Genomic DNA, 23,089 nt, shown 5'->3' on the forward strand with positions numbered 1-23,089 from the left:
GCCTCACCGGCTGCTGATTGACGTTTTCCCGGTGATCCAATCGTGTCTCTCATTTGCTGATATGGCAACGAGCTAAGTCAAGTCAGCTGGCATTAGCAAGCCCACGATCGAAAGGGTCGTGGCTTTACTTTCAAAATAAAAGCACAAAAGGGACAACAAATTATGTTGTTACATGCGCCTACTTTCTGGTATTTGTGAAAAAGAATGTAATATTAATAGTGTAATAGTAATATTGAACATTTTTAATGTGTCTGAAATATAACATAAAAACTGTCGAAATATATTGAGGAACACAGTAATATAGGTACACCGATTCCAGTAAATGTACTATACTAAATTTAAAATATTGCAGTACCGATGTGTGAATACGTTCCAGGTTTGAAAACACAACAAGTTCAGGTTAGACTATGATAAATTCTCTGTTACATAGTTTAAAGAGGTGAAACAATATGAGACTTAAACTGTTTTCTGGCACTTGGTTGGAGTAATTGGTAGGTCACTGCCTTGCTCAAGAGCATCTCAATAGTAGCCATTAAAAGATTGAAAACATTCACAGTGTGCTTCATATGTATAATAGGACAGTAATTTGAATTGAGGTTCATAATGTTTGTATTTGACTTTGACAGGCGACTTAACATTGCTCACAATAACGCTACGTGTTGATTAAAAGTGGTTTTACTTTTGAAAACTTGGACCGGAAGTAGGGTGTTCATTTATGTCTCCTTTGACGGTGTTGTGATAACGAGGTGCAGCTGCGCTAGTTGAAGAGAGGTAGACGTCAATAGGAGGACAGGAGACTGAGCCGAGCAGGAGTCAGCGGACAGCATAAATGGCCTCGGTGCCTTCCGACTGAAGGATGGGCACCACGGTATCACAGCCATGGCGAGATCCACCAACAGAACCGCTGAGGACGGGGACCCGCGAGTAACCGCCCACACGGACCGCGTCGAGGCGCGGGACCTGGCCGAGCCCCGGGAACTGTCTTTGGAGGAGGTGCTGAAGTCTTACGAGCAGCCCATCAACGAGGAGCAGGCATGGGCGGTGTGCTACCAGTGCTGCAGCGGTCTGAGGGTGCCCCGCCCGCCGGCTGGGAGAGTCAGCCGTGTGAAGGACCCGTCCTCCATCCTCCTGCACAGGGACGGAACTGTGTCATTGCAGCAGGAGCCCCGACACAACGGTAGGTTAACGGTCCGTTAATGCCCCCAACTTCCGTCCGCCCTGTCGCTTGTTGGTGGGAGCTGTGACACAAAACTCGAGCTTGAAAAAGTCAAATCTAACAATGTGTCCGTGCTGCACAAAGTAAGTTAGCGCCTACAGTTTGAGGAAAGATTGTGTTTTGAATATTAGCATCGAAGTTTCAGTTCGGCGTCACATTATGTCCACGAATCAGCAGTCTTCTAGTAATATTTTGACTTTTTCCAACTGGTCCGTCTCATTCCCGCTGTCTTAGTCCGGCGGACTCCTCGCGACAGGCGGCAAGTAAACAGCGAACCACTGTTAGTGTAAAGAAATTTACTAAAACTACATCCTGCTTGGCTGACCATATCCGATTTTAACTCAAGTACGTCTGCCAGTGTTTCACAAAAAATACTGTGCCAGTAAGACGAGGAATAGCAGGAACCTTCAACTAAAAGTAATGCCTCATGAAATCATTACAATTTCACTCAGAGTTTGGTGCACAGGAACATCCTGATACGCTGTCCCGTTGTAAGCAACATAATAAACCTGCCTAAGCGACCTTCGATCGATTATTGGATAATTTTGTAGAATCATGAGCTTCCCTTACATTAATAAACACTGTTGAATTGGACAGCTAAGTCTCTATTTTTGTCGCACTCGCGATGCCAACAAGGATGACTTGTGTTATGCCGGTATCAGTGATTAATTATTCATAGAGCGCAGCTTCACCCGAACATCCCCTCTTTCAAAGATTGTTTTGGAGGCTTCAAAGGGTGGATGGCGCCCCAGAGGATTTTACACAGTTTTCTGGTTGTTTCCCTCGCTGAATTCAGCCTGTACCTGCATAATCTCCTGCTGGATGTGAAGTATTTATGTTCTCAATGCGGACTGGGCCCAAGAAACCTGTTCCAGAAGTCTGACCGGCACAGAGACAACTTCAGACCAGGCTTGATTTAAAAAAGCTTTTATTTGAAATATTCCCAAGCCTTGGCTGAACTTATATAGGCTACCTGCTTATAGAGCTTCGAGACCCACTTTACAATAAATCCAATAAACCACACAGCACTTGTTGGAATAAAATCTCAACTTTTCCACCTCTTATTCCCACGGTCTCGAACAAATACAGCCATTATTGCCACAAAATTATGTTTTATTCAAGTCCCGCTGGGAGCCTAGTGCACAGAATATGCTGAAAGTCACACAAATCCCCTCACGTGTCTTACATTATGTGCTGCTTTTGCTCAACCTTTTCCCTAAAGCTGCAGAATATGAGTACATTTTGCACCAAGTCCTTGCCGAGAGGCCAGAGAAGTCCTTATGAATATTAAAACCGCCAGCGAGAAATGTAGAGAAAAGCAGGAACGTGAATTATCACATCTCAGTGAAAAAGGATGGTCTATGAAACGAGACGACACAACCCAATGAACATGCACCTTTGTGCTGTTTCGCCTGGTAACAGCTGTGCCGCACCTGTTAAAGAATCTAATAGAAGAAGCTTACAGGTTGTCTCCAGGAGATTCTTGCTGCATGTTGCTTGGTAACAGGATGGCATCTATCTTAAACCGTTGTTATTGATAATTGCAAATGCATGCTTTGTTAAAGTTGGACTTAAAACTTCTCCAAGGGACCTAAATCCCATAAGAGCATATTTGATTATAATACTACTTGTGTCATTGAACAGTTGCTGGGATCATGAGTGCTCAGCTCTCACTGAGGATGTGTTTAGCTCTCATTAGCACAGCTGTTTATCCTTGCAGTCAGCGTTGGTTTACGCTCTGCTGGTCCGCAAGTAAACACATCCCATATGTAAACAGTGGTGGTAATCCCTTCACCGGCATGAGGTGAGTCTATTATAGTGAGGCTGTCTACATAATTAATTCAGCTAGTTAGCTAGAGGACCATTAGCAGACTTTAGGTGGTTGAATCCACCCCAAAACATCATACCAACTTTGGACCGCTGCACTACAGAGAAAACCTTTAATATCCTACAATAATCTGAGGTCCCAGCTTCACTATTAATAAGTACTTTTATTGATTTATTTTTGCTGACCACATTAATCAACAATGGTACTGCTCACCGATGCAGAGTTTAACCAAAAGCACTGGGCCTAATTTTACAAAAATAAAAGCCTCATTCATAGATTGAACTGCTGTACCTCTAAATGTCTGCGCAGTGTATTCAAATAACACAAAATGTTATTGTACAACATCAAAATCTTACCTCATAAAAGCAGATCTGTTCGATCTGATGTTTCTACAGAAGATACTGAGAATATGCCGCTCATATTTTTCTGCCCAAATAACAATAAATAAGAAAAGTAAATGATAAAAAGCACATTTATGTCATGTCTGTAGGGGATAAAATTGTCCCCTCCCGGTCTGGGAAGGTCCAAGAATGGACCACTTACTGCAGCACTGAAGCGAGTGAGGGGATCTCATATCTTTACACATTTACAATAAGTGTCAGAGGTGGAGCACCTCATCTCCTCCAAGAAGACACCAACCAACATCACTGAGTCACTTAGGTGCATTTCATATTAAGGCTGCTGGGTTTCATAATGTAGTTCAGAATGCCAAGAGCGCTGTCTGAGCTGTTCCCCACATGTTAAACCAATAACCAGCTGAAAATTAAATGTTTTCTCTCTTAAAGACATGAACTGAAAATATGAAAAAAGGCACAGAAATGTTCAGATCTGAATGTTTTTTTTTTTCTTTAAACAAGACAAACTTTTCTGCAAAACTTACAGTTGCTAACAATTTAATTCGCCTGACCTTCAATTCAATCAAATGCAGCAATAAAGCACCTGCAGCTGATCGATTTGATTTCTGTCAATCGCTAGAAACAAGTGCAGAGTTTCACCTCTAAACTGCCTTAAAGTGACGGTCTGAGTGAGTGTTGGAGGGTTTACATGCTACCTCATATGGAAATGTTACTATACTGTATATTGTAGCACAGTATTTACAGTACAGCAGCCTAATTCCCTTGAAATCTGAACTTCATCAGGTTGTACAACAGTCTGCAGAGGAGGAGGAGGTTCATGTGAATCCAAATGTGAGCTGCACTCCACAGCATTTTAATGCAAACAGACACCTGATGGATCAGGACACTGCACCAGAGGAAAGCGTCTCATCCTCACTGACATGCTGCACATTCACTCCGTTCACCAAAACGACATTCTACTGTCTGATCAGGAAATGAAGACATACAACATACAGCATACAGCACCACGTCCGCAAAAAGCTGGACGCACCAACATTTTTCTGCTTCGCTTTGAAATATGAGCGACCGTCCCGGTTAGTGAAAAGTGCGTGTGTGCAGTTTACTGACGTCACTGACATCAGCTGTTGCAGTGACCGCGGCCCGTTCCCGCTTCAGAGAGAGCGCAAAAGTGACCTGAAACAGCCGCACTGTAATCACACTGAATCACGGCGCTGCAATAAGCTCTCGTCACGCCGAAATGTTATTTTCCAAACCGCCATCTGGCTCACTTTGGTAGTTAATACTGAGCTATGCACAATATTTCAAGCTGTTGGGGCAGAGCAGCAAACTGTACACACAGTACATTATTATTAGTTATTACTAGTAATGTGATTACTTTTTTCAGTGTAGGGGATTCAAACTAAACATTACAGTAGAGCTGCATCTAACTGCTATCTGGATAATCGCTTTATCTGTCAAGATTTACTGGATATTACTTTGATTAATCAATTAGTAATTGGATAAAAAGAAAAAAGGTAAACTTTTTTATCTCCAAAATTTCAAAAAACAAAACTTATTCAATGTTTTATTGCACAATGCTCTTTCAAACAACTTGGCAAAGCAAGTACAGTCAAGGCCACTATAATCAGAAGGACAAGTGAAGTTAAATGAATGGACGTTGGGTATGCTGGCATGTATTGAGAAAATATGAAATATTCCCCAAACTCCGTAATGTTATGTTGTTCTCGAGCATCTCTTTGAATTTCAGCTCATTTTCATGACTCGTGCATTTCAATGTTCTTTTTTTATGCAACAGTATTTTCTTAAGTGCAATTCAACATTGGTAGATTTTTCATAAAAATAGCACAATTTTTTTTGTAATCTGTACATATATACATAGTTGAATTTTTTTTATCCTGTATCTTTATCGTGCATCATAACAGACCCCGCTGTCTTACCAGGAGTTTGGTGGAGGGTTAACACCAGTTTGTGTGCTCGGTGGAGAGACTGGTCAGGCACAGGTGGACATGTGTTCTTAGCTGTCCTGCTAACATGAGCCAGCGGTGTATGTGCATTGGTATGAACCCAAATGGAAAACTTTGTTGTAAAACTGAGGATTGAACTTTGACGTTCGTCCCATCCCATTTCAAGAGCAGCACTGTCCTTATGTGAGTCTAGATCACTTTAATGGCACAGTACCTTCAGCCTCATTCATACATTTATGACTCAGTGGGTCTAATGGAAATCATATTGTCCCTCATAAAAACTGATTGTTGCACTGCAGCTGCAATGTGCCATATTCCAAAGTGCTCACTTTGAGACTGTGTTGGTACAATATGAGTGTGTGAAATGATCCTGATTTGTCATCTATCCAATTTTGGATGTCTTCCTCCTGCACTACCGTGGCTTCATCCTGTCTGTGAACAATAAACAGACAGAGGGAGGCGTGAGATTTACAACCCTGATGACAAAGAAGTTGGAACGACCAAAGTGTCCTAAGTCCATGTAGTAACATCCTTCATCCAATCATGTGTTCACGAAGTGGTGAACGTCTGTCCATCCTCGCTTGTGAACGACTGAGCCTTTCCAGGACGCCCCTTTCATACCCAATCATGATGCTATCACCTTTTACCAATCAACCTGTTTACCTGTGGAATGATCCAAACAGGTGTTTTTGGATCATTCCACATCTTTAGTTGCTCCTGTCCCGACTTGTGTTTACAAAAATCAATGAAGTTGATGAGGTCAAACTTTAAATATATCGTCTTTATATTGAGTATATATGAAAAGGATTAGCAAATTATCAAACTCTGTTTTACAGTGATGAGAAAGAATTTTAAATGTAGTTTAGGCTTAGTTGCTTATTGAAAATTGCAGTTTGTTTAAAGTCACATTTAAGTGTCTGTTTATGAGTTTTAAGAAATGCAAACTGATCTTTTAGAAGGAGCTGATGTTTACTGTAAATTTAACATTTTGTTAAGGGAGCAAGGCAAGCTAATCGCCAACGTGCCCCGAAGCCACAGAGAGCTTTAAGCTATGCTAACATTAGATTTAGTCCTTAAAGAGAGTGAACATATATACATGTAATTGCATCTGTTTTTCTGCATATGATACATCTATGACACACACCACACAGGAACTAAAAATCATCCAATGAGAAAGATGCATGTATGAATTGAGAATTTGTACTCACTCTTGCTGATAAATGATTGGTTAAAAACGGAAAACAGCAGGTGGAGATGGAAGATCAAATGGTTTGTTTCATCTCTGCTCATCAGGTCATAATAAACTGAGATTTTTGTTGAGAGTAAAACTGCAGTTTTATTAGTGTTTTACACATTTGACACATGCATCCCAACTTTTTTGGAATTGTTAAAGAACAGTTCACAGTAATTCCTCAGTCAGCTGCTCACTGTTCTGTTTGAAGGCTGCTGAAAGACACTGCAGGACAGAGTGCACTTAAGGCCAGCAGGAAGTCAAAATCCAGATACACATCGCCCCGGTCAGGTAGAAAGCTCGCATCAACTGAATGGCAACTGCGTTTTTCAACATAAAAGACAAAAAGCTGTTTTTATCTCGACGGCTCAGCATGTTGAAACACAATGCTCTGGTTTTCCCATCACAGCATCACTCATCACTGAAGAGATCATGCCAAATGTGTGTCAAGCAGAGAGGAGCTTTGACGCACAGCAGTCAGTTCATGTCACATATAATTCTAGAATTTATTTATTGTCTTAGTGATTTCATTTCCCTTGATCATGGCTCTCCTGCAGTAAATGCACTCACAATGATTTATAAAAAATGTGCAAAGGTCAAGTTTGACTTGACACGTAGGTGAAGGTGCAAGTGCTGCACCCTACAATACCTGATGTGTACTCAGAGATAATGTTCCTGCTTTTTCACAATCAGAATCAGAATCAGAAAGGAAATCCAAGCTGAGCGTTAATGTAACGCATAGAGTTATGGCAATGTCAATGTGACAACTAGAGGCAGAGGTGGAGTGTGGGCTCCGGGCCTTGTTGATAAGGCTGACAGCAGATGGGAAAAAAATGTTCTTGTGTCGTGAGGTTTTGGTCCTGATGGACCGCAGCCTCCTCCGCAGCCAGAGGGGAGTGTCTCGAAGAGTTTGTGTCCGGGGTGGGAGGGATCAGCCTCAATCTTTCCTGCAGGCCTCAGGATCCTGGAGGTGTACAGGTCCTGAAGAGACAGGAGATCGCAGTCGATCACCTTCTCTGCAGACCGAATGACACGCTGCAGTCTGCCCTTGTCCTTTAGGGTGGCAGCAGCGTACCAGATAGTGATGGAGGAGGTGAGGATGGACTCAATGATTGCTGTGTAGATGTGCACCATCATTGTCTTTGGCAGATTGAATTTCTTCATCCTCTGCTGTGCTTTCTTGATGAGGGAGCTGTTTGGCTCCCACTTGAGGTCCTGGGAGATGATAGTTCCCAGGAAGCAGAAAGACTCCACAGTGTCAATAGTGGAGTCACAGAAGGTGATGGGGGCAGGTGAGGCTGAGTTCTTCCTGTAGTGCACAACCACCTCTACTGTCTTTAGAGCGTTGAGCTCTAGGTTGTTCTGGTTGCACCAGGTCACCAGCTGGTCAACCTCCCAGCTGTAGGCGGACTCGTCGCCATCAGAGATGAGTCGGATGACGGTGGTTTCGTCCGCAAACTTCAGGAGCTTGACGGACTGATTTTATGATTCGTGATGATTTTATTTTCTGATTTCTTTCTGTCCCTCTTGTTCATTTTTAACTGGCTCTTCTCTTCTCAGCCCGTTTTTTTTTCCCCTCTGTCACTTTTTGGTTTCTTTGAATTTGGTCTCTCTTACCTTATTACCATGGTAACAGATGGCAAAGTCCATCTTTGGAGAATATAATACTTTCCGTCTTTCAACAGGATGAACTATGTGTGACTTAAGGCTAATGAGAAGGAACGCTGCGGTTCATGGTGTGAAGGAGCATTCAGAGAGTCAGACTGCAGAGTTGACAGACCGCCCCTGGTTTTAGCCATATTGTGGAATTGCTCAAGGGATGTTTGGTCGGTCGGTTGGTTCCCCTTCTTTGGTCCAGACTGAAATATTTCTGCTACTCTTGGATGAACCTTGCTTCATGTACTGCCTTCAAATGAAACTCAGGAGCTTGCGGAAGTCACAACACGCTCGGCATTCAAGTGGTTAAGTCGTGAGAACCCTGCTGCAAAGCAACGGCAACATAGACGTTATTGTGGCTGTCTAGAAGACACCGAGGCTAATGCAGGAAACTCAAAGGCTTAATGACAGAGGAAAAAGATGAGGCTGCCGGGAAAATCAGCATTTTCCTCGAATAGAATATAAAATTATGAAAAGAAGCCCATAATGAAATAAGAACATAATAATATGCCATACATAAATGAACTTACATGCCATTTCTGAAAACGTCAGCATACATGTCACAAATGGTGAAAAATTTCCACATCCACACAACTGCATTTGAAGGCAGCACTTCTCAGTATTGACTATAATGACTGTGGTGATGCTCTGACTTTTCCTTTGGCACCATCATCTGATCTAACTTTGAATTTATCCAGTATTTTGGTTTATGCCCATTGGTGTACTGTATAGTGAGCAAATAGAGATTTCATCATTTTTCTTCATCACGGTGACGCTCAAATGAAACGGCACAAAGCAGATGTAGTGCACCATAAAGCAAATTGGGAGTTATGTGGACAGACTACATTTAGTATTATTTAGCCATAGTTAGCACTCAGGCTAAGTCAGTCAGACAGTCAGGCTAAGTTAAAATGGTAATCTTGGTAACACTTGCTACAACTTTATCACGTTATATTGCTGCCATGCTGACATTAGCATTTAGCTTTGCAAAGTCACAAACAAGACTGCTAGTCCTGTTTTCACTGGATTATTCTTTTCTTTTTCTTTCCAAAATCGAAGCCTGTGGGTTCTCGGTGGTGTTTTCGTTGCAAATTCCTCTCCTCTTTTGTGTTTACTGGCCTGTAGCTGTGGGAAAGTGGCAGAGGTATCACTGGTTCCACTGTGTGACCCCGGCTGTGCATTGTGTGAACCTGTCTGACAGGTTTGCGGGGCTTCGTGTAATTTCAATCCTGTGGGGAGGGCGTCATAAGAAAGAGTTTCCTCGCTCTCCTCAGTGTCAGTTGCTGCCTTTTGTTGCAGAGTGAAGCAGCGTCTGTGTTCACATGGGGAGCTGAGTGACGCTCTGAGGTTCATGTCCTGCTCTCAGCACTTTGTTGTTGACAGGGAGGATGCTGTGGCAGGCTGACCCAACCCCATCACCACGTCTACACCTACGCTCCCTATTTCTCATCCTTTTTTCTGCTGATCTCTCTCATCTCTCTCCCTCCTTTCATCCTCTCCCTCTCTCCTGCTGTTTCCACAGGTTCCTTCTCTCTCTGTCTTTGTCTTCGTCTCCTGCTCCTCTTGTCCGTCCGTTCTCGTGTTTCTCTGCAGTGAGAGCTGCTGATTGAGGAGTTTCAGGCCTCTCGGGTGTCATTACTGACATCAGAGCTGGGAGAAAGAGCTTTTTTACTCCCCCCCAACACACACACACACACACACACACACACACACACACACACACACACACACACACACACTCACTCACTCTCACATAGTGACAGCATGCTAAACCTAGCTGCGGTGCAATAATGCATGACCAAAAGTGTGGGACACATGGAGTATCACATCTGATTTAGTGAGTACTGAAAATAGACTCGTTTAGTTTTTTATTATTGCTATAAAATTCACAACATGGCTGTCAGCGACACACGCATCTACACACGCCCCAGGCAAGATTTTTAAGCAATACTTGTATATATCTCCAACTGCAGGAAGTGACAAATCAAATTTAATATGAATATAAATCTCTTCTTAGAATTACTGCAGCAGCTGTTATTCAAAAGCTTTATTTTGGAAGGTACATTTTCTGTTATTGGGGTTTGGCCAGATGCTCACATTCATATGAAACTGACAAAAGAAATGTGCTTCAAGAAGACTTTAGCCTCTTTGGCAGGAGAAACTTCAGGAAGAATATTACAGCATAAGAAGACAGCTACTCAAACCTTCCAATTAAAACACAGATTCAAGTTTTAAAAGTGTCATAAAACTAATTCTTTTATATTGCAGCGAAATGTGTGAGGCTCACTAATGAAAGAAGAAAAACGGGACACTGACCCCAAAAATCACCATTCTGCATTTCTAGGATAAGAAAAAGCTGGAAGAAGCGATAGAAAAAATTAGATAAAACCGACTGATATCCTCAAACAGTTACAAGAATTAAGAACATTGAAAAGACCGTTTCAGCGAGCCTCATTTTAATAAAATGCCAAGAATCTTTAAAGACTTGATGATTAGTAATTAGTAACAGAAAACACTGGTTAGACCAAAAATGCATGAAGAAGAATAATGAAGTATTATTGTCAGAAGTAGCAGTTAACAGGGTCCATGCATATTGAATGGTTCTAGAGAAGGAGAGGGCTTGAAAATGTTGAAGAGTACGCAACGACTGGATCAGCCTGGGAGTCGAACACAGGACCTTTGACTCACACTGTGAGGTCTGGAGGAAATGTTTTGTCATGCGCCTTCTCCCATTTTCAGGGAACGAAATGACAAACAGGAACATTATGACGAGTTTAACATTTGATGCTGCTACATCGCCACCTATTGGCCAAATGGCACCAAAGAAATGATTGTTATGATCATATCTGCACATTGTTTCTGCACATCCTCCAAATGTGGTTGCAATAGCAGACGTGACGTTTTTTGTAACATATGTATTGCTTATGAGGCATTTTTGAATTACTGTTAAACTAACAGTTAAAAACAGAGAATGAGAGGGGGACTGTTTTCCAGCCTCAGTCAGATTGGGTGCACCTGTGCGTCTGCATTGTTTTCACCTCCAGCTCTCAGTGCCGCCCTGAACAAGGTTCAACTCACAGCCTTTAGATCTAAAAGGGGCTTTGTTACTGTACCCTCAGAGAAGGTGACTTAGTGACTACAACAGTGGGGAGACACAGTGTCCTGCACACCGTCTGACAGTGTGAGGCAATCATGTGACATTTGTTCATTCTCAGTGCATTGATGAATCCCTGATGTCTATTTATTTCACTTCTTTTTTACTTATCATTGTTTTATTGTACTGGCCTTGTCTGAACTTGCCTTGCAGAGTAAGCATTTTAATATTTACAATGTATTTACGGTGATACAAGGAATACATTTTGTTTTTTTGAAATGCTGGAAACAATAAGATAAAGTTTTTGTCCTTGTATCTGATTAATAATCTCTTTAATGGTAATGGTCAGAATAATTGCTTATCAAAATAGTCATTCATTACAGACCTCATTGTGTTTCCCGTAGCATAGTTGACCATCATCCGGCAGTTTTTGTAGGTTGTGTTGTGTTTGTCAGTTTACTTTTTGCCATTGTCATTTCTTGAAACTGGAAAACTGAACTGGTGCCACACATCAGATCTAAAAGTCGATGGAGGATCTTCAATCTCTTTTTCATTATCGGCACGTTTATCCTTAATTTTCTCATTGGGTTTATTTTTGGCAGTGCTTTGCTTGCATGCAAAGGATGATGGAAGTCTGTCTTCTTGACCTCTATGATTACACCCTCTGCTGTTGAAACGAAAGCAATACAATTTTCGACAAGGAGAGCTAGTAAATGACCATGTTAGTAGATAGCAACAATGCATCGAGCCATATTTCTATTTCTTCAGAATTGTCCTTTAAGTTCAGGCTTAATTGATTGTGTGTCTCCTCCTTTGTCTCCTCAGATGCCACTGATGAACCTCCTTGTTTACCTGCTACAGAGCGTCAGGTGAGAAAGAGAGAAAGAAGAGACAGACGTCACCTCACAGTTTAAATGGTGATACTAAAAATGCGTTGAATTTGGTTCAGGTATCAGCGATTACAAAACCTTTTAGTTGCCGCGAAAGGGTTCACAAGGTGACATAAACTATATTTTATACTTCATGAATTTAATTTCCAGCTGGTCCAGTCGCTGGGTGTGGCCATCTACCGAGCTCTGGACTGGGGGCTGGACGACAGCGAGGAGCGGGAGCTCACCCCGCAGCTGGAGCACCTCATCGAACGCATGGCAGGGGGGGACCAGGGTGGAGAGGGCCACAGCACCGCTGGGAACGGTACAACAGATGAGGGTTATAGTGGTCAGGAAGAGGAGGAGGAAGAGGAGGAGCAGGAGGGAGTGATGAAGCCGGTGTGCACATACCGCCAGGTGATGTCGCTGTGTGCGTCTCGGCTGGCCAACCCATGCTTGGCTCCAGAGCACTACCAGGCTGTCTGCAGGGCTCTGTTTGTAGAGACTCTGGAGCTGCAGACCTTTCTCGTCAAGATCAGAGATGCCAAGGAGGTACGTTAGTCATGTCAATGTTAAGGTAACCCCTAACAAAGAACACCCGTTTACTTTTATAGCAAAGTAGCTGAGAACATTGAGAGAATAGGAAAATAGATGGATGACCTACTTTTCTTTTATTTCAGTGGACTTTCATTGCTTCTGCCTGCAGAGGCCTGTATCTCACTATGTGTGCCCTCTGAATCTGAAATGCTTGTTCTCAGTCTGTTGGGTGGAAAAGGTTTTGATCAGCTGATCTTGGGGCCTCACTGGCCTGTAAGGGTCCTTAATTTAATCCAGAGCCAGACTGTAGATGCCTTGTGGTACAGTAATTAATAGAATTTGTAAAAATGTTTTGTAGACGTAATGCTGAAATTAGAGTGATAGGACAGGACCTGCTCAGTTCTGGATAAGCTGCAACTGTGAGGCTGAGTGGGAGTTTAAACAGGTAAAAAGAGAGTCACAGGTGTGGTGATATGAAAGCATGTGTGACTTTATGTCAGTAAAAGTGAAGCGTGTCTTATCTTGGAGTTGGTTCTTAATTGACTGATATGCTGCTCAGAGGATAAGTGGAAAAGGTATCCTCGAGGTTCTTTGCCACAGACTGTGGCATTGGCAGTAAGTGAACCAAGGGAGGATTTTTTTTTTTTTTTTTGTGATGTTCTGGAACAAAGATCAAAACCCTGACGTTAGCTGCCATCCAGTCGTTAACTTACTGTTACACAGGAATGGTTAGATTTTGTGCTTTAAATGAGAGGTATAACAGTGTATCATCAGCGTAACGGTGAAATGAGATGTTGTGTAGCTGGATGTATGTCCATTGGGTAACATACAAAGTGATGTAAAATCCTGGATGGAGACAAAAGATTTCCTCTTTTCCAGATAAGGGGGAAGCCACTCTTCAGTCTCTCAATAAGAATTTTGTGCTCTATGGTGTCAAAGGCTGCACTTCAGCCCAGCAGCAGGAGGACAGAGCAGCGTCCACAGTCTGTCACCAGTAAGAAGTGATTTGTCACACAAAGGAGAGCTGTTTCTGTACTGTGGAGCTTATGTATGTAGGCATACTGTATGTAGACAGTGGACTGTGGGGCACCTGCGTTTATGTGACTTGGAGTCTGGACCACAGCAGTACAATATTATCCTCAACAGCGTTTCAGTTTCCCACCCTGAGCGTGTCAGAGATAAATGGCTGCTATGTGAATCTGGTCTATACATGTGTGTCCTCGTGCATGTACACAAATAAAAATGGAACTCATCGTCTCATAAAAACAATACTCCATGGCACCACAAGTCCTGAAAACTCCACATTGCCTTCAATTACTGAATCTGGGAACAAGGCACCGGAGCTGTACAACATACAATCAAGTGTTCACGAAGTGGTGAACCTCACGTGTACATGGTATTCCACATGGTTTCTTGGTGACATTTCACATCTCTCTTTTATTATTATTATTATTTTTTTTAATCTCCAGATAAAGTCTTTAGTTCAGAGATTCAGGCTAAAACCGCTGTGTGCATTAGAATTAGATTTTTTTCTAATTTTGGTGCCCCCAACTGGGATTATCATTAAAAAAGAAACTGCTGGAGACAGCAATGCATGCTGATGAGAGTCAGGGACACTGGCTCAAAGCAACACAGAGACAAGACTTTTGCCATCAGAATAATTTGCAATTATCACACATAGGGGTTTTATCATGACAATCCTGCAGTCTAATAAATACAACCGCTTCAGATTCTGCACAATGTGGCAGACAAACCAGTGTTTGAACTGTTACCACTGTCACTGTTTAAGCTTGCTGTTGTTAAAAAAAGTCAAATGTGTCTCTTCCTTTTGGTGCACAGATGCTGAAGAAGATCACAACAGAGGAAGCTTTGGAAGACCGGTCTACAGCTGAGCTTGACGCCCTGAAACACAGAGACTGGGTGAGACTAAACGAAGAGGGCACAGTGTGACCGAGAGGACAATACAACAGTGTGTTTGACCGAAGAAGGCAGTGTTGTTGTGTTGACATGCGCAGATGTGTGTGTGTCGCTGTTGTTTCCATCCCAGGCTCGTCTGTGGGTGCAGCTGATGAAGGAGCTCAGGCAGGGAGTGAAGCTGAAGAAGGTGCAGGAGCAGCCGTTCAACCCGCTGCCCACCGAGTTCAGCCTCACACCCTTTGAGATGCTGATGCAGGACATACGAGCTCGCAAGTTCCAGCTACGCAAAGTCATGGTGAGAGACGAGACTGAGTTTTAGTTTTCTTTAAATGGGACATGAGGACTTTGAGTGCAGCCAGGGGTCTGTAGGCCACCATCTTCCTCTTTTTCAGGCAGTCCACTGCACCACATACTGTGCAGGAATTGGTTAGGAAGAAAAGGTTATGTAGTAGGCATGCATGTGGCAGTCACCTTGAGGCCTTCTCCACGGGCAATTACATAATTCAGCCTCAGAACACAAATATTAATGAAGGCTTCTCTCAGCCTTCTGTTGTTCTGGCAGCAGTTGTAGAAAAAATCATCACCCAACTCTGCAGTTCCCCTCGGCTCTGTGGAGCTTTTCACCTTCTTTTAGCTCCTTGTTTTGGTTTTCCAGCCTGAAACTGAGCTCTTTTTGGTTCACTTCTGCAGCTCTTATCAGCCCTGTCAACCAGCTGGTGAACATACTAGAACGTTAAGCAGTTAATGGGACAGAATTCTTTTCGAGAGTTGGTGGACGCCAAAACAGAGCTCAAAGGAGAGCGAATATTGTACTTTGATTTTTATAGGTGGACTCAAATGTATGCTGCAGGATGTGTCGATAGCTAGATTATAGACTATAGTAAACTCATGATGTACAGGATCCAAACGTGGCTGCATCTCGCTGTATGATTTACAGACACGCTGCTACAGCTGCTGTCGTGTTTCTTGTCTTATCCAGGTGGGTGGTGACATTCCTACCAGAGTGAAGAGAAATGCCCATGAACTGATACTGGATTTCATCAGATCAAGACCTCCACTTAAACCAGTGAGTGGGTTTTGTCTCGTAATAGAAATTCAAGAAGAGTACAGTCAAATATGCAAGGTTTCTCTTCATTTCCAGTGTGTCATACAGAAGAAGTGAAGATTGCAATTGCTTAGAAACTAAGATGAATAAAGCTTTATTTTTAAGGTAAATAGGGCTGTATGATCTTATAAGGCAGGTTTGTCTGTAACTTAATGAGGTTAATGTGACAATTAAGTGTCTTTGTTCTACACCCTGACTGAACTCCTGTAGTACTGTAGTATTAGCCTGGATCATAGATTTCTGGCATTGCTGTCGAGCTAACCTACAAAGTTAAATAACAGCTTACTAGAAAAGCAGCCAATTATAAATGCATGCATGCCCTGATAATATCTTGCACTATAATTAATATTTCCCTGATAAAACCTCAACAATGGTACATTTCCATGTCAATGCAAGCTTGTATGTAAAACATTATCGTACTAATACTAGCTTACTTTCACATATAACTACTTTAGGCTGATACATTACTAACATCAGCTTCTCCCTGATACTTGTATCCATTATTAATAGACCTGTATACATTACTGAACATTTTCCAGACACGGTACATTAACACCAGCCTCTAGCTGATAACTGAAACATTACTAATACTGCAATGCTTGATGCATACTTAGATAAGCTTCTAGTACTTTAATGCATATTACTCATATATAAATATAAGTACATACCCACAGATTTGTTTTAAATCTTTTTCTTACATAGAAGAACTTGTCCTGTGATTTGATTCACCTGTGTATATATGTCACAATCCTTTTTTATCACAGTTACACCAGTTTATCAGGCCATGTTATTAGGAGTTTCATTGCAGAGTCTTTGTCCAGTCAACAAACACAGAGGTTTTGGAGTGGTTGGTAAAATATGTGCATATATGTACATATTTCATCATCTCTTTTAGATTCCTCAGATGTATGGATGTGTTCTAATTATTTGTCCTCATTAGGTTTCGGAGCGCAGCCTCCCCCCTCCTCCACCGCAGCAGCAGTCCCTCCACGACCTGGTCCTGGCTGAGATCAAGCAGGAGAGAAAGCTCAGGCCTGTGGTCCTGCCCAGCTCCAGACGTAAGGGAACAATCCGTCACCACTGTTTGCTTCTTCTTTTTTTTTTAACTCCACCATAATTAAATTAAAGCCTGTCATCACCAGACAAACAGTTGGATGGCGTCAGGGGAAAACCATCATGGCAATGTTAAGTAAAAAGGAAAAAAATAAGGTCTGGTGGCTGCTTGTGTCATACTTGTCTCTGAACTTTCTATTTAAAGCGCGACTCCTGTTATGCTCTCACTGTGCTAAAGAAAGTAAATGTGCCACTGCAGGTGGATGGACCAGTCGCCCTGCTGAATAATAACATCAGGGCTGTGGTCTGTACCCTCCGTACTGCTGCCTGGCACACGACAGTTATGTACCACATACTAGTTTTGTAAGCCGTCATGTGTAACAAGAGCGTCTTTCCATTCAGATCTGCAATGCATGTGGAGAAGGAATCGCATTTCATAAATATTGACCAGCTATTTACAGATCAAGGTCGTTCAGTGTGTGGGCCACTGATAAAGAAGCCTTTGCAGAGAGAAAGCAAATTGATTTGTTTAAAGCTGCTATGGGTGATTTGTGAAAAAGAAAAATCAGATTATTTTGTGGTTGTAAAAACACATCCAAGAATAACAAAGTGAATTAAATTATTTGCACGTTCAAGATACTTTCCATCATTGGACTTTGGTCCCAGTTGCAGAACTGAGCCTGAGTCACCAATTTCGTTTCACATTTTAGTATTTTTCATCATCGTGAATAATCGTGTTTCTTCAGGCTGCGCAAACTCCAGCCTGTCAGGACCTCAAGTCCACTTTCCTAGTTTCCATACAGGTGAAGAGATGGACTTCACTGCTGCCTCTGTAGTAGAAGAACACGGTTGTATGTGAGCTCATTTCAGACAGGAGGTTTCTCTTATTTGCAATATGATGAAGCTCAGGAGGGGGTGTCGAAGCCAGGCCCGAGGCTGATTGCTGGTCCTGGCTGGTCTGGCTCTGATCTCAGTGCTTCTGACTTATTTGTTCCCTGACCGTGTTTCTGGTTTCTCTTCCCTCAGCATTTGGCTCCCTGCCCTGCCTGGCTCAGACTTGTCCTTGTAATGTCAAATCTACTTCGTGCATCGACTTGTCCGTGTCAGAGCCCGGGCCCCGGCCGTCATCCCGCCCTCGCATCCTGCTCAAGGCTCCGACTCTGGCCGAAATGGAGGAGATGAACATATTTGAGGTGAGGCCAGGCAGGAGCTCCGACGCTGAGATATCGGAAGGGTGGGGAAAGGATTCATTGGACTCATTTTTGCCATCTCTCAGGGCTGACTGCTGTTTTCCGCAGCAACACATGCTTTGTTTCCCAGCCTAAGTGGGTTAAGATGCCTCAGTGCATTTGTAAGATAGCACAGAGTGGAAGGTGAAACAATGATTGGGATGAATCCTCTTCTCGCTTGCACAAAGACTCAGCAACTTGGGAAATCGTGTCTTTCTCCCCCCTTTCCTGTTACGTTAAACCAGCTGTCAAAACTTGACAGTGTTTCTCCCTTACACTTTTAGAAAATATCCTTAGTGGCTCAAGGGGGGAGCTAGCTGCAGGTCAAAACGAGCTTCTGCTTCATCCAAGGGGAAAGACGTGTTTACTGTTGCAGTCGTGCCCTCTGGTTTCTTTTAAGCCTCAGTTTGACATTCGTACTCTTTTTGGGTCAGAGAAGGTGCCATGGGTAGGCAGGTTAAGATAAGATAAGAGGGGAATTCACAAGCAAGCAGTGTATAAAGTAGTTCAAATGAGCCCCAGCTGCAACATTAAGTAATGCAGACATTAATACGATAATAATTCTGATCCAATAAAACAACTCTGATTCCACAGAAGTTGTATTTTACTTTAATATGAGTACTGCTTCCACCACTGCAGGACAGACTGTTCATACATACTCTGCTGTAATATCCCACCTGCCACTGCAACAGATTAGTGTTTAAGTTCTGTTTCTTGGAGGAGCAGCATTTTGTGTGTTGCCCTCTTTCATCTGAGCAGGAACATGAATTCAGGTGTGTAACGATCACTTAGCGTGTACTGTACTCCAGTAAAGCTTCCTGTTTACTTTGAGGTCTGTTTTGCATTTCTTTGTTTGTTGAGTTTGTTTGTGGTATGTTTTGAGGATACTGAGGCAAAATCAGCAACCCAAGTAGAACCTGACAGTATGAAGTTAGGAAACTGCTGTTTTTGTTGGCTGACTTTCTGGAGTGTCTGTCTCCTAAAAGTGGTTCATATATCTGCCTTCAGGTGACCTGGGAAGTTTTCTTCTTATGTTAACGTTCATTATTATTCAGCAAAAGGCTTTAAATCCTCCCACGTGTGCGCAAGATACATAATACAGGGATCTCATCGTGAGAAACATTTTTAAATGACACAGTAACAAAGAAAGAAACAGACACCCAGTTAACATTTAAAAGGGGCAGACAGTCAGTCTGAAGCAATTTAACCTATCCATCCATCCATTATCTGAAAGCACTTATGCTTGGGATGGGCTGCACAGTACGTGATATGAGGGTGGATGTCGTCCCCCGTTGTTAGCAACATGACTAAAATGCATCCCCCTGCCAGGCCCCCCTCTCCAACCTGTGGTACCAGAGCGAGTGCAGGAGCAGAGGGTTTGTTTAGTTGAATATTTTAGTTGAGTCTGGCAAACTCATCGATCCTCTATCTGACTGAGGCTTGTGCAGGTTAGAGTCTCTGGCCTTGAAATATGAGTAGCCTGACTGTGCTGTGTATTGATAAATCCATGGCGCTGTCCTTGGTGCTGAAGAAGCAGACAGATTTCTAACTGGGCCTTTTTCTCTTAGTCCAGCCCGTCTGTCTGTTTCTTCTTCATCAAACATACATGAGCAAAGCGTAGTCATGGAATATTCCTATAATACTGAAATTTCTGTGATTATTCATTAGTGTCTTTGCTGCTGGGAAAAAATGCTAACACATAATGGCAATTACCATTATCATGCTGGTGGAAATTAGCATCATAACAGCAATAATATCTTATCTTATCTCTGACTTCACTTCACAGTCTGGCGCTTACACTGGGGAAAAATGGGAGACACATGAGTAAACTAAATAACAAAGTAATTTATTTGCAACAAAATAAAAAAAAGCAGCAAGCAGATGGGAGAAATCTGTCAAGTCAGCAGTGCAGGGAGTGGATGAGTGAAAATGTGCTGCGAGAACAAAGAATAAAAACCTTAGCAAAAACCCAAAACACAGGGGTTCATGGAGTGAGGAGGTCTGCTTAGTGTCTGGTTGCTGCTCGGGCGTGTATGTAGGAGTCACGCCGGGCCCAGGTGTGTCCCCTGCTGCTGATAAAGCTGCTAATTGCCCTGCAGCACTGGAGACAAAAAGCACAGCAACAGCAGAGTGAGCCAAGCAGAGGCGCCGTCACAACATTGCTAACTCAATCTGCTACACTGCAGCAAACACTCCACGCCGACCAGCTACAGCTGCCTCAAAGGGTCAAAGCTCAAAGTCAAAATTACTCAGTGGGTGTCAAAATATATCCACCACTAGGTGGAGTTTATCAAAGGGCTGACACATAGAGATAAACAACCTCTCATGCTCCCGTTCACACCTACAGGCTGTTTAGAGTCGCCAGCTAGCCTAGCCTCAGTTTGTTAGCATCATTCACGAGGGGCCAACCAGCCATCCTGTACAATTAGCTAGATGATGTGCACATTCTTGTGTTGACTTCAGTCCTTCCCTTCACCTTTTCCTTATTTTACAAACCCTTACTTCCCTTTCCTCATCTTGCACCACTGCAGGAGGAGGACTCTCCAGACAATGGGGAGCTGAGGAGGGCAGAGAGCTCCCCCACTCCTCTGAAAAGAGATCGCTCCTTCTCTGAGCACGACCTGGCCATGCTCCGTGGAGAAATGCTTCCCTCGCTGTCTGAGTCGGCCCAGCTGGACGGGGCGGTCAGGCTGAGGGGTGAGAGACCGCGATCCAGGACGCTGACCGGCACCAGGCCACCTCCTAATTACAGAGGTCAGTTTGTAAACGCAGACTGATCTTCATTGTAATAGTTCTTCAGTTTGTGAGTGGTGACTTCTCTATATAGAGCAAAATATCCTCTGATTTACAGGGCACTCATTTTAGATCAAAGCTGGTCATGGAATTTCATAAATATCACAGACTTTAAGTCGTTAACGGAGTCTGACTGCTTCACACATTCATGAGATGGGGGTTTTGACTCCGACAGTGCGTATCTCTACAGAGGCTCCAAATTATTATAGTTATTTCAGAAGATGATAGAAGTCTGGATTTCCATAGACCGTCATGCTGATTTTTGAAGAATATCTAAAAACTGTACTCCTTCATGTTGGGAATATAAGGACTTATGATCACCGGTGATGAATGTGGTCAAGATAAATGCTTTGAGATGTATCATGTCAAGGCCACTGATGACCACTGAGTGAGTCGCCCTAATTATCACTGAATTCTGGCCATGGCAGCACTTCGAGGCTGCATGCTGTTAAATTTTTGTACGATTACGTGGACGAGCTTTGTGCGTGTCATCTACATTTGATTAGGAAGGGCAGAATGATCCACAGTGAAATATTGCAGATTTTTCTGAAAGAGGCCTTGATTCTAAACATTTGGCCATAAGTTCTAAGATTTGTAAAAGGAGTGTTGAAAGAAGTGTCTCGCAAAAAAATCCCAATTTACAGATTTTAAAATCAGCTCTGTATGTGTCTGGTAAGCAGTGCAGATGATCCAGAACAGGAAGGCTGTGTTGTCTTTTCTTTGTTTGAAGTCAAAAGAGAGTGAAGTGGGTCAACCCCAGATACAAGGAAAGACAGTAATCAATCATGGATAACTGTTTCCAGGTGCTTATTAGATAAAAGCGACTTTAATTAACGATTTATGGGTTTCAAAGTTGATTCAGGAATGCAAGATTTCTTCAGGAAGCAAAGCATGTTATGTGCAAGATGGACAAATGTTTGACAGGGAAGAGAAGAAAAACTGGTGATGCTCATCGAGCAAACGTGGCAGTCATATCAAATCCCAGATATGATGATGCTCGTAGTGAGGCTCGAGTTCACTGTCAGGACAGCAGGAGAGCCTTCTGTGTGTAAAACCTCTGTCAATCTGGGAAAAGATTGGTTTGCACACCAGAAACCCACAAGGAAAGTGAAAAGAAAATGCAGTTTTGGTTCTGGATATGAAAAATCACTTTATGCACTGAGGAGGGGCATGATGGTATTTCAGCTTCCAAAGCGGGAAGGGCAGGACGGAAAAGGTCTGGACCCCCTGACCCACTGATTCCAAGAAGAAGAATTTTACTTGAAGAGTGATGAGTGAAAACATAAAGTCCCCTATAAATGAACACATGATGGCACTGTTGACATTAAAACCATCTCAGTTGATCCAGTTTGCTGGTGGCCCACCACACTGTCATGGTTTACTGGGACATTTGAACAGAACAGAGCCAACATTAATGTTATCAGGAACACCTGTGCTTTTCTTACAATGTCAAGTCAGAAAGTCTTCTGCCAAATAAGTATGTTAACACAGCCGTACTCTGTCTGTTCCAGTTATTGTCCACCAGGCTTCACTGACACTCAGCAGTCTGCACAAAAACACTGCTGCAGCTCATAATACTGGTTGGATTCTCTTATTTGGCTGAAAGAAAGATAATTAGTGAGATCAGCTGCTGTAGTGTTTGTTTGCAGTGAGAACGTGCAGACTCTTGGCCCTCTGTGGCAGATGATTCACGCTTGCTGCAGTTTTAATTTTCTTCCAACAGAGGGAGACACCGTGCCAGTTATATCACAGCATGGTCTGGATCGTTATCCTCCTTTTTGGATGGGGGAACTGGAGATTTGGGTGTTTCTATGCAGACCCTGGCCATAAAGTGACATCAAACCCATCCCTCAGTAACATTTAGACTGAATGCACAAGAAACACCCTTTTTAAAGTTTCCAGCTCCACTTCCACTGGAACTGTATTAACTAGCACAAGCTAACTGAACACAAGCCCTTCCCAGATGTATTCAATTGGATGTAAAATGTTTTTAATGCTTTTAGTCACTTGTCATAGAGACATTATGTCCCTACTACCTCCAATCTGTCCTACTTCTAACTCAAGCACTAACCTCATTAAATTACTGTTACCTCACTGAAATGAATAAGAGCTGAATGTGTCAGCCCACCATGGTAAAGTCCTCACAGCCCGTGCTAACAGGGAGCTGACAGGGATTACATCTGCCATAAAGCTGTTGGGAGTTTTGTGATGGATTCTAATCAAATATAAAGATGTGCTGAT

At 42.8% G+C, this 23,089-nt stretch overlaps 1 protein-coding gene across 1 annotated transcript in view; it reads left to right on the forward strand.

Annotated features, from left to right (window-relative positions):
• Positions 1 to 683: 683 nt before the first annotated feature.
• Positions 684 to 23,089, forward strand: part of spire2 (spire-type actin nucleation factor 2) — a 32,371-nt gene continuing 9,965 nt past the window's right edge. Inside the window, exons 1-9 of the mRNA XM_070972208.1 lie at positions 684 to 1,177; positions 12,171 to 12,214; positions 12,386 to 12,766; positions 14,591 to 14,671; positions 14,799 to 14,963; positions 15,648 to 15,734; positions 16,714 to 16,831; positions 17,853 to 18,019; positions 20,587 to 20,809. Of these exons, the coding sequence (XP_070828309.1) occupies positions 880 to 1,177; positions 12,171 to 12,214; positions 12,386 to 12,766; positions 14,591 to 14,671; positions 14,799 to 14,963; positions 15,648 to 15,734; positions 16,714 to 16,831; positions 17,853 to 18,019; positions 20,587 to 20,809 (1,564 nt within the window). The 5' untranslated portion in view covers positions 684 to 879. The remainder of the gene's footprint in view (positions 1,178 to 12,170; positions 12,215 to 12,385; positions 12,767 to 14,590; positions 14,672 to 14,798; positions 14,964 to 15,647; positions 15,735 to 16,713; positions 16,832 to 17,852; positions 18,020 to 20,586; positions 20,810 to 23,089) is intronic.

Source organism: Chaetodon trifascialis, chromosome 10 (genome assembly GCF_039877785.1).
Source record: "Chaetodon trifascialis isolate fChaTrf1 chromosome 10, fChaTrf1.hap1, whole genome shotgun sequence".
In the NCBI taxonomy this organism is placed as follows: Eukaryota; Metazoa; Chordata; class Actinopteri; order Chaetodontiformes; family Chaetodontidae; genus Chaetodon; species Chaetodon trifascialis.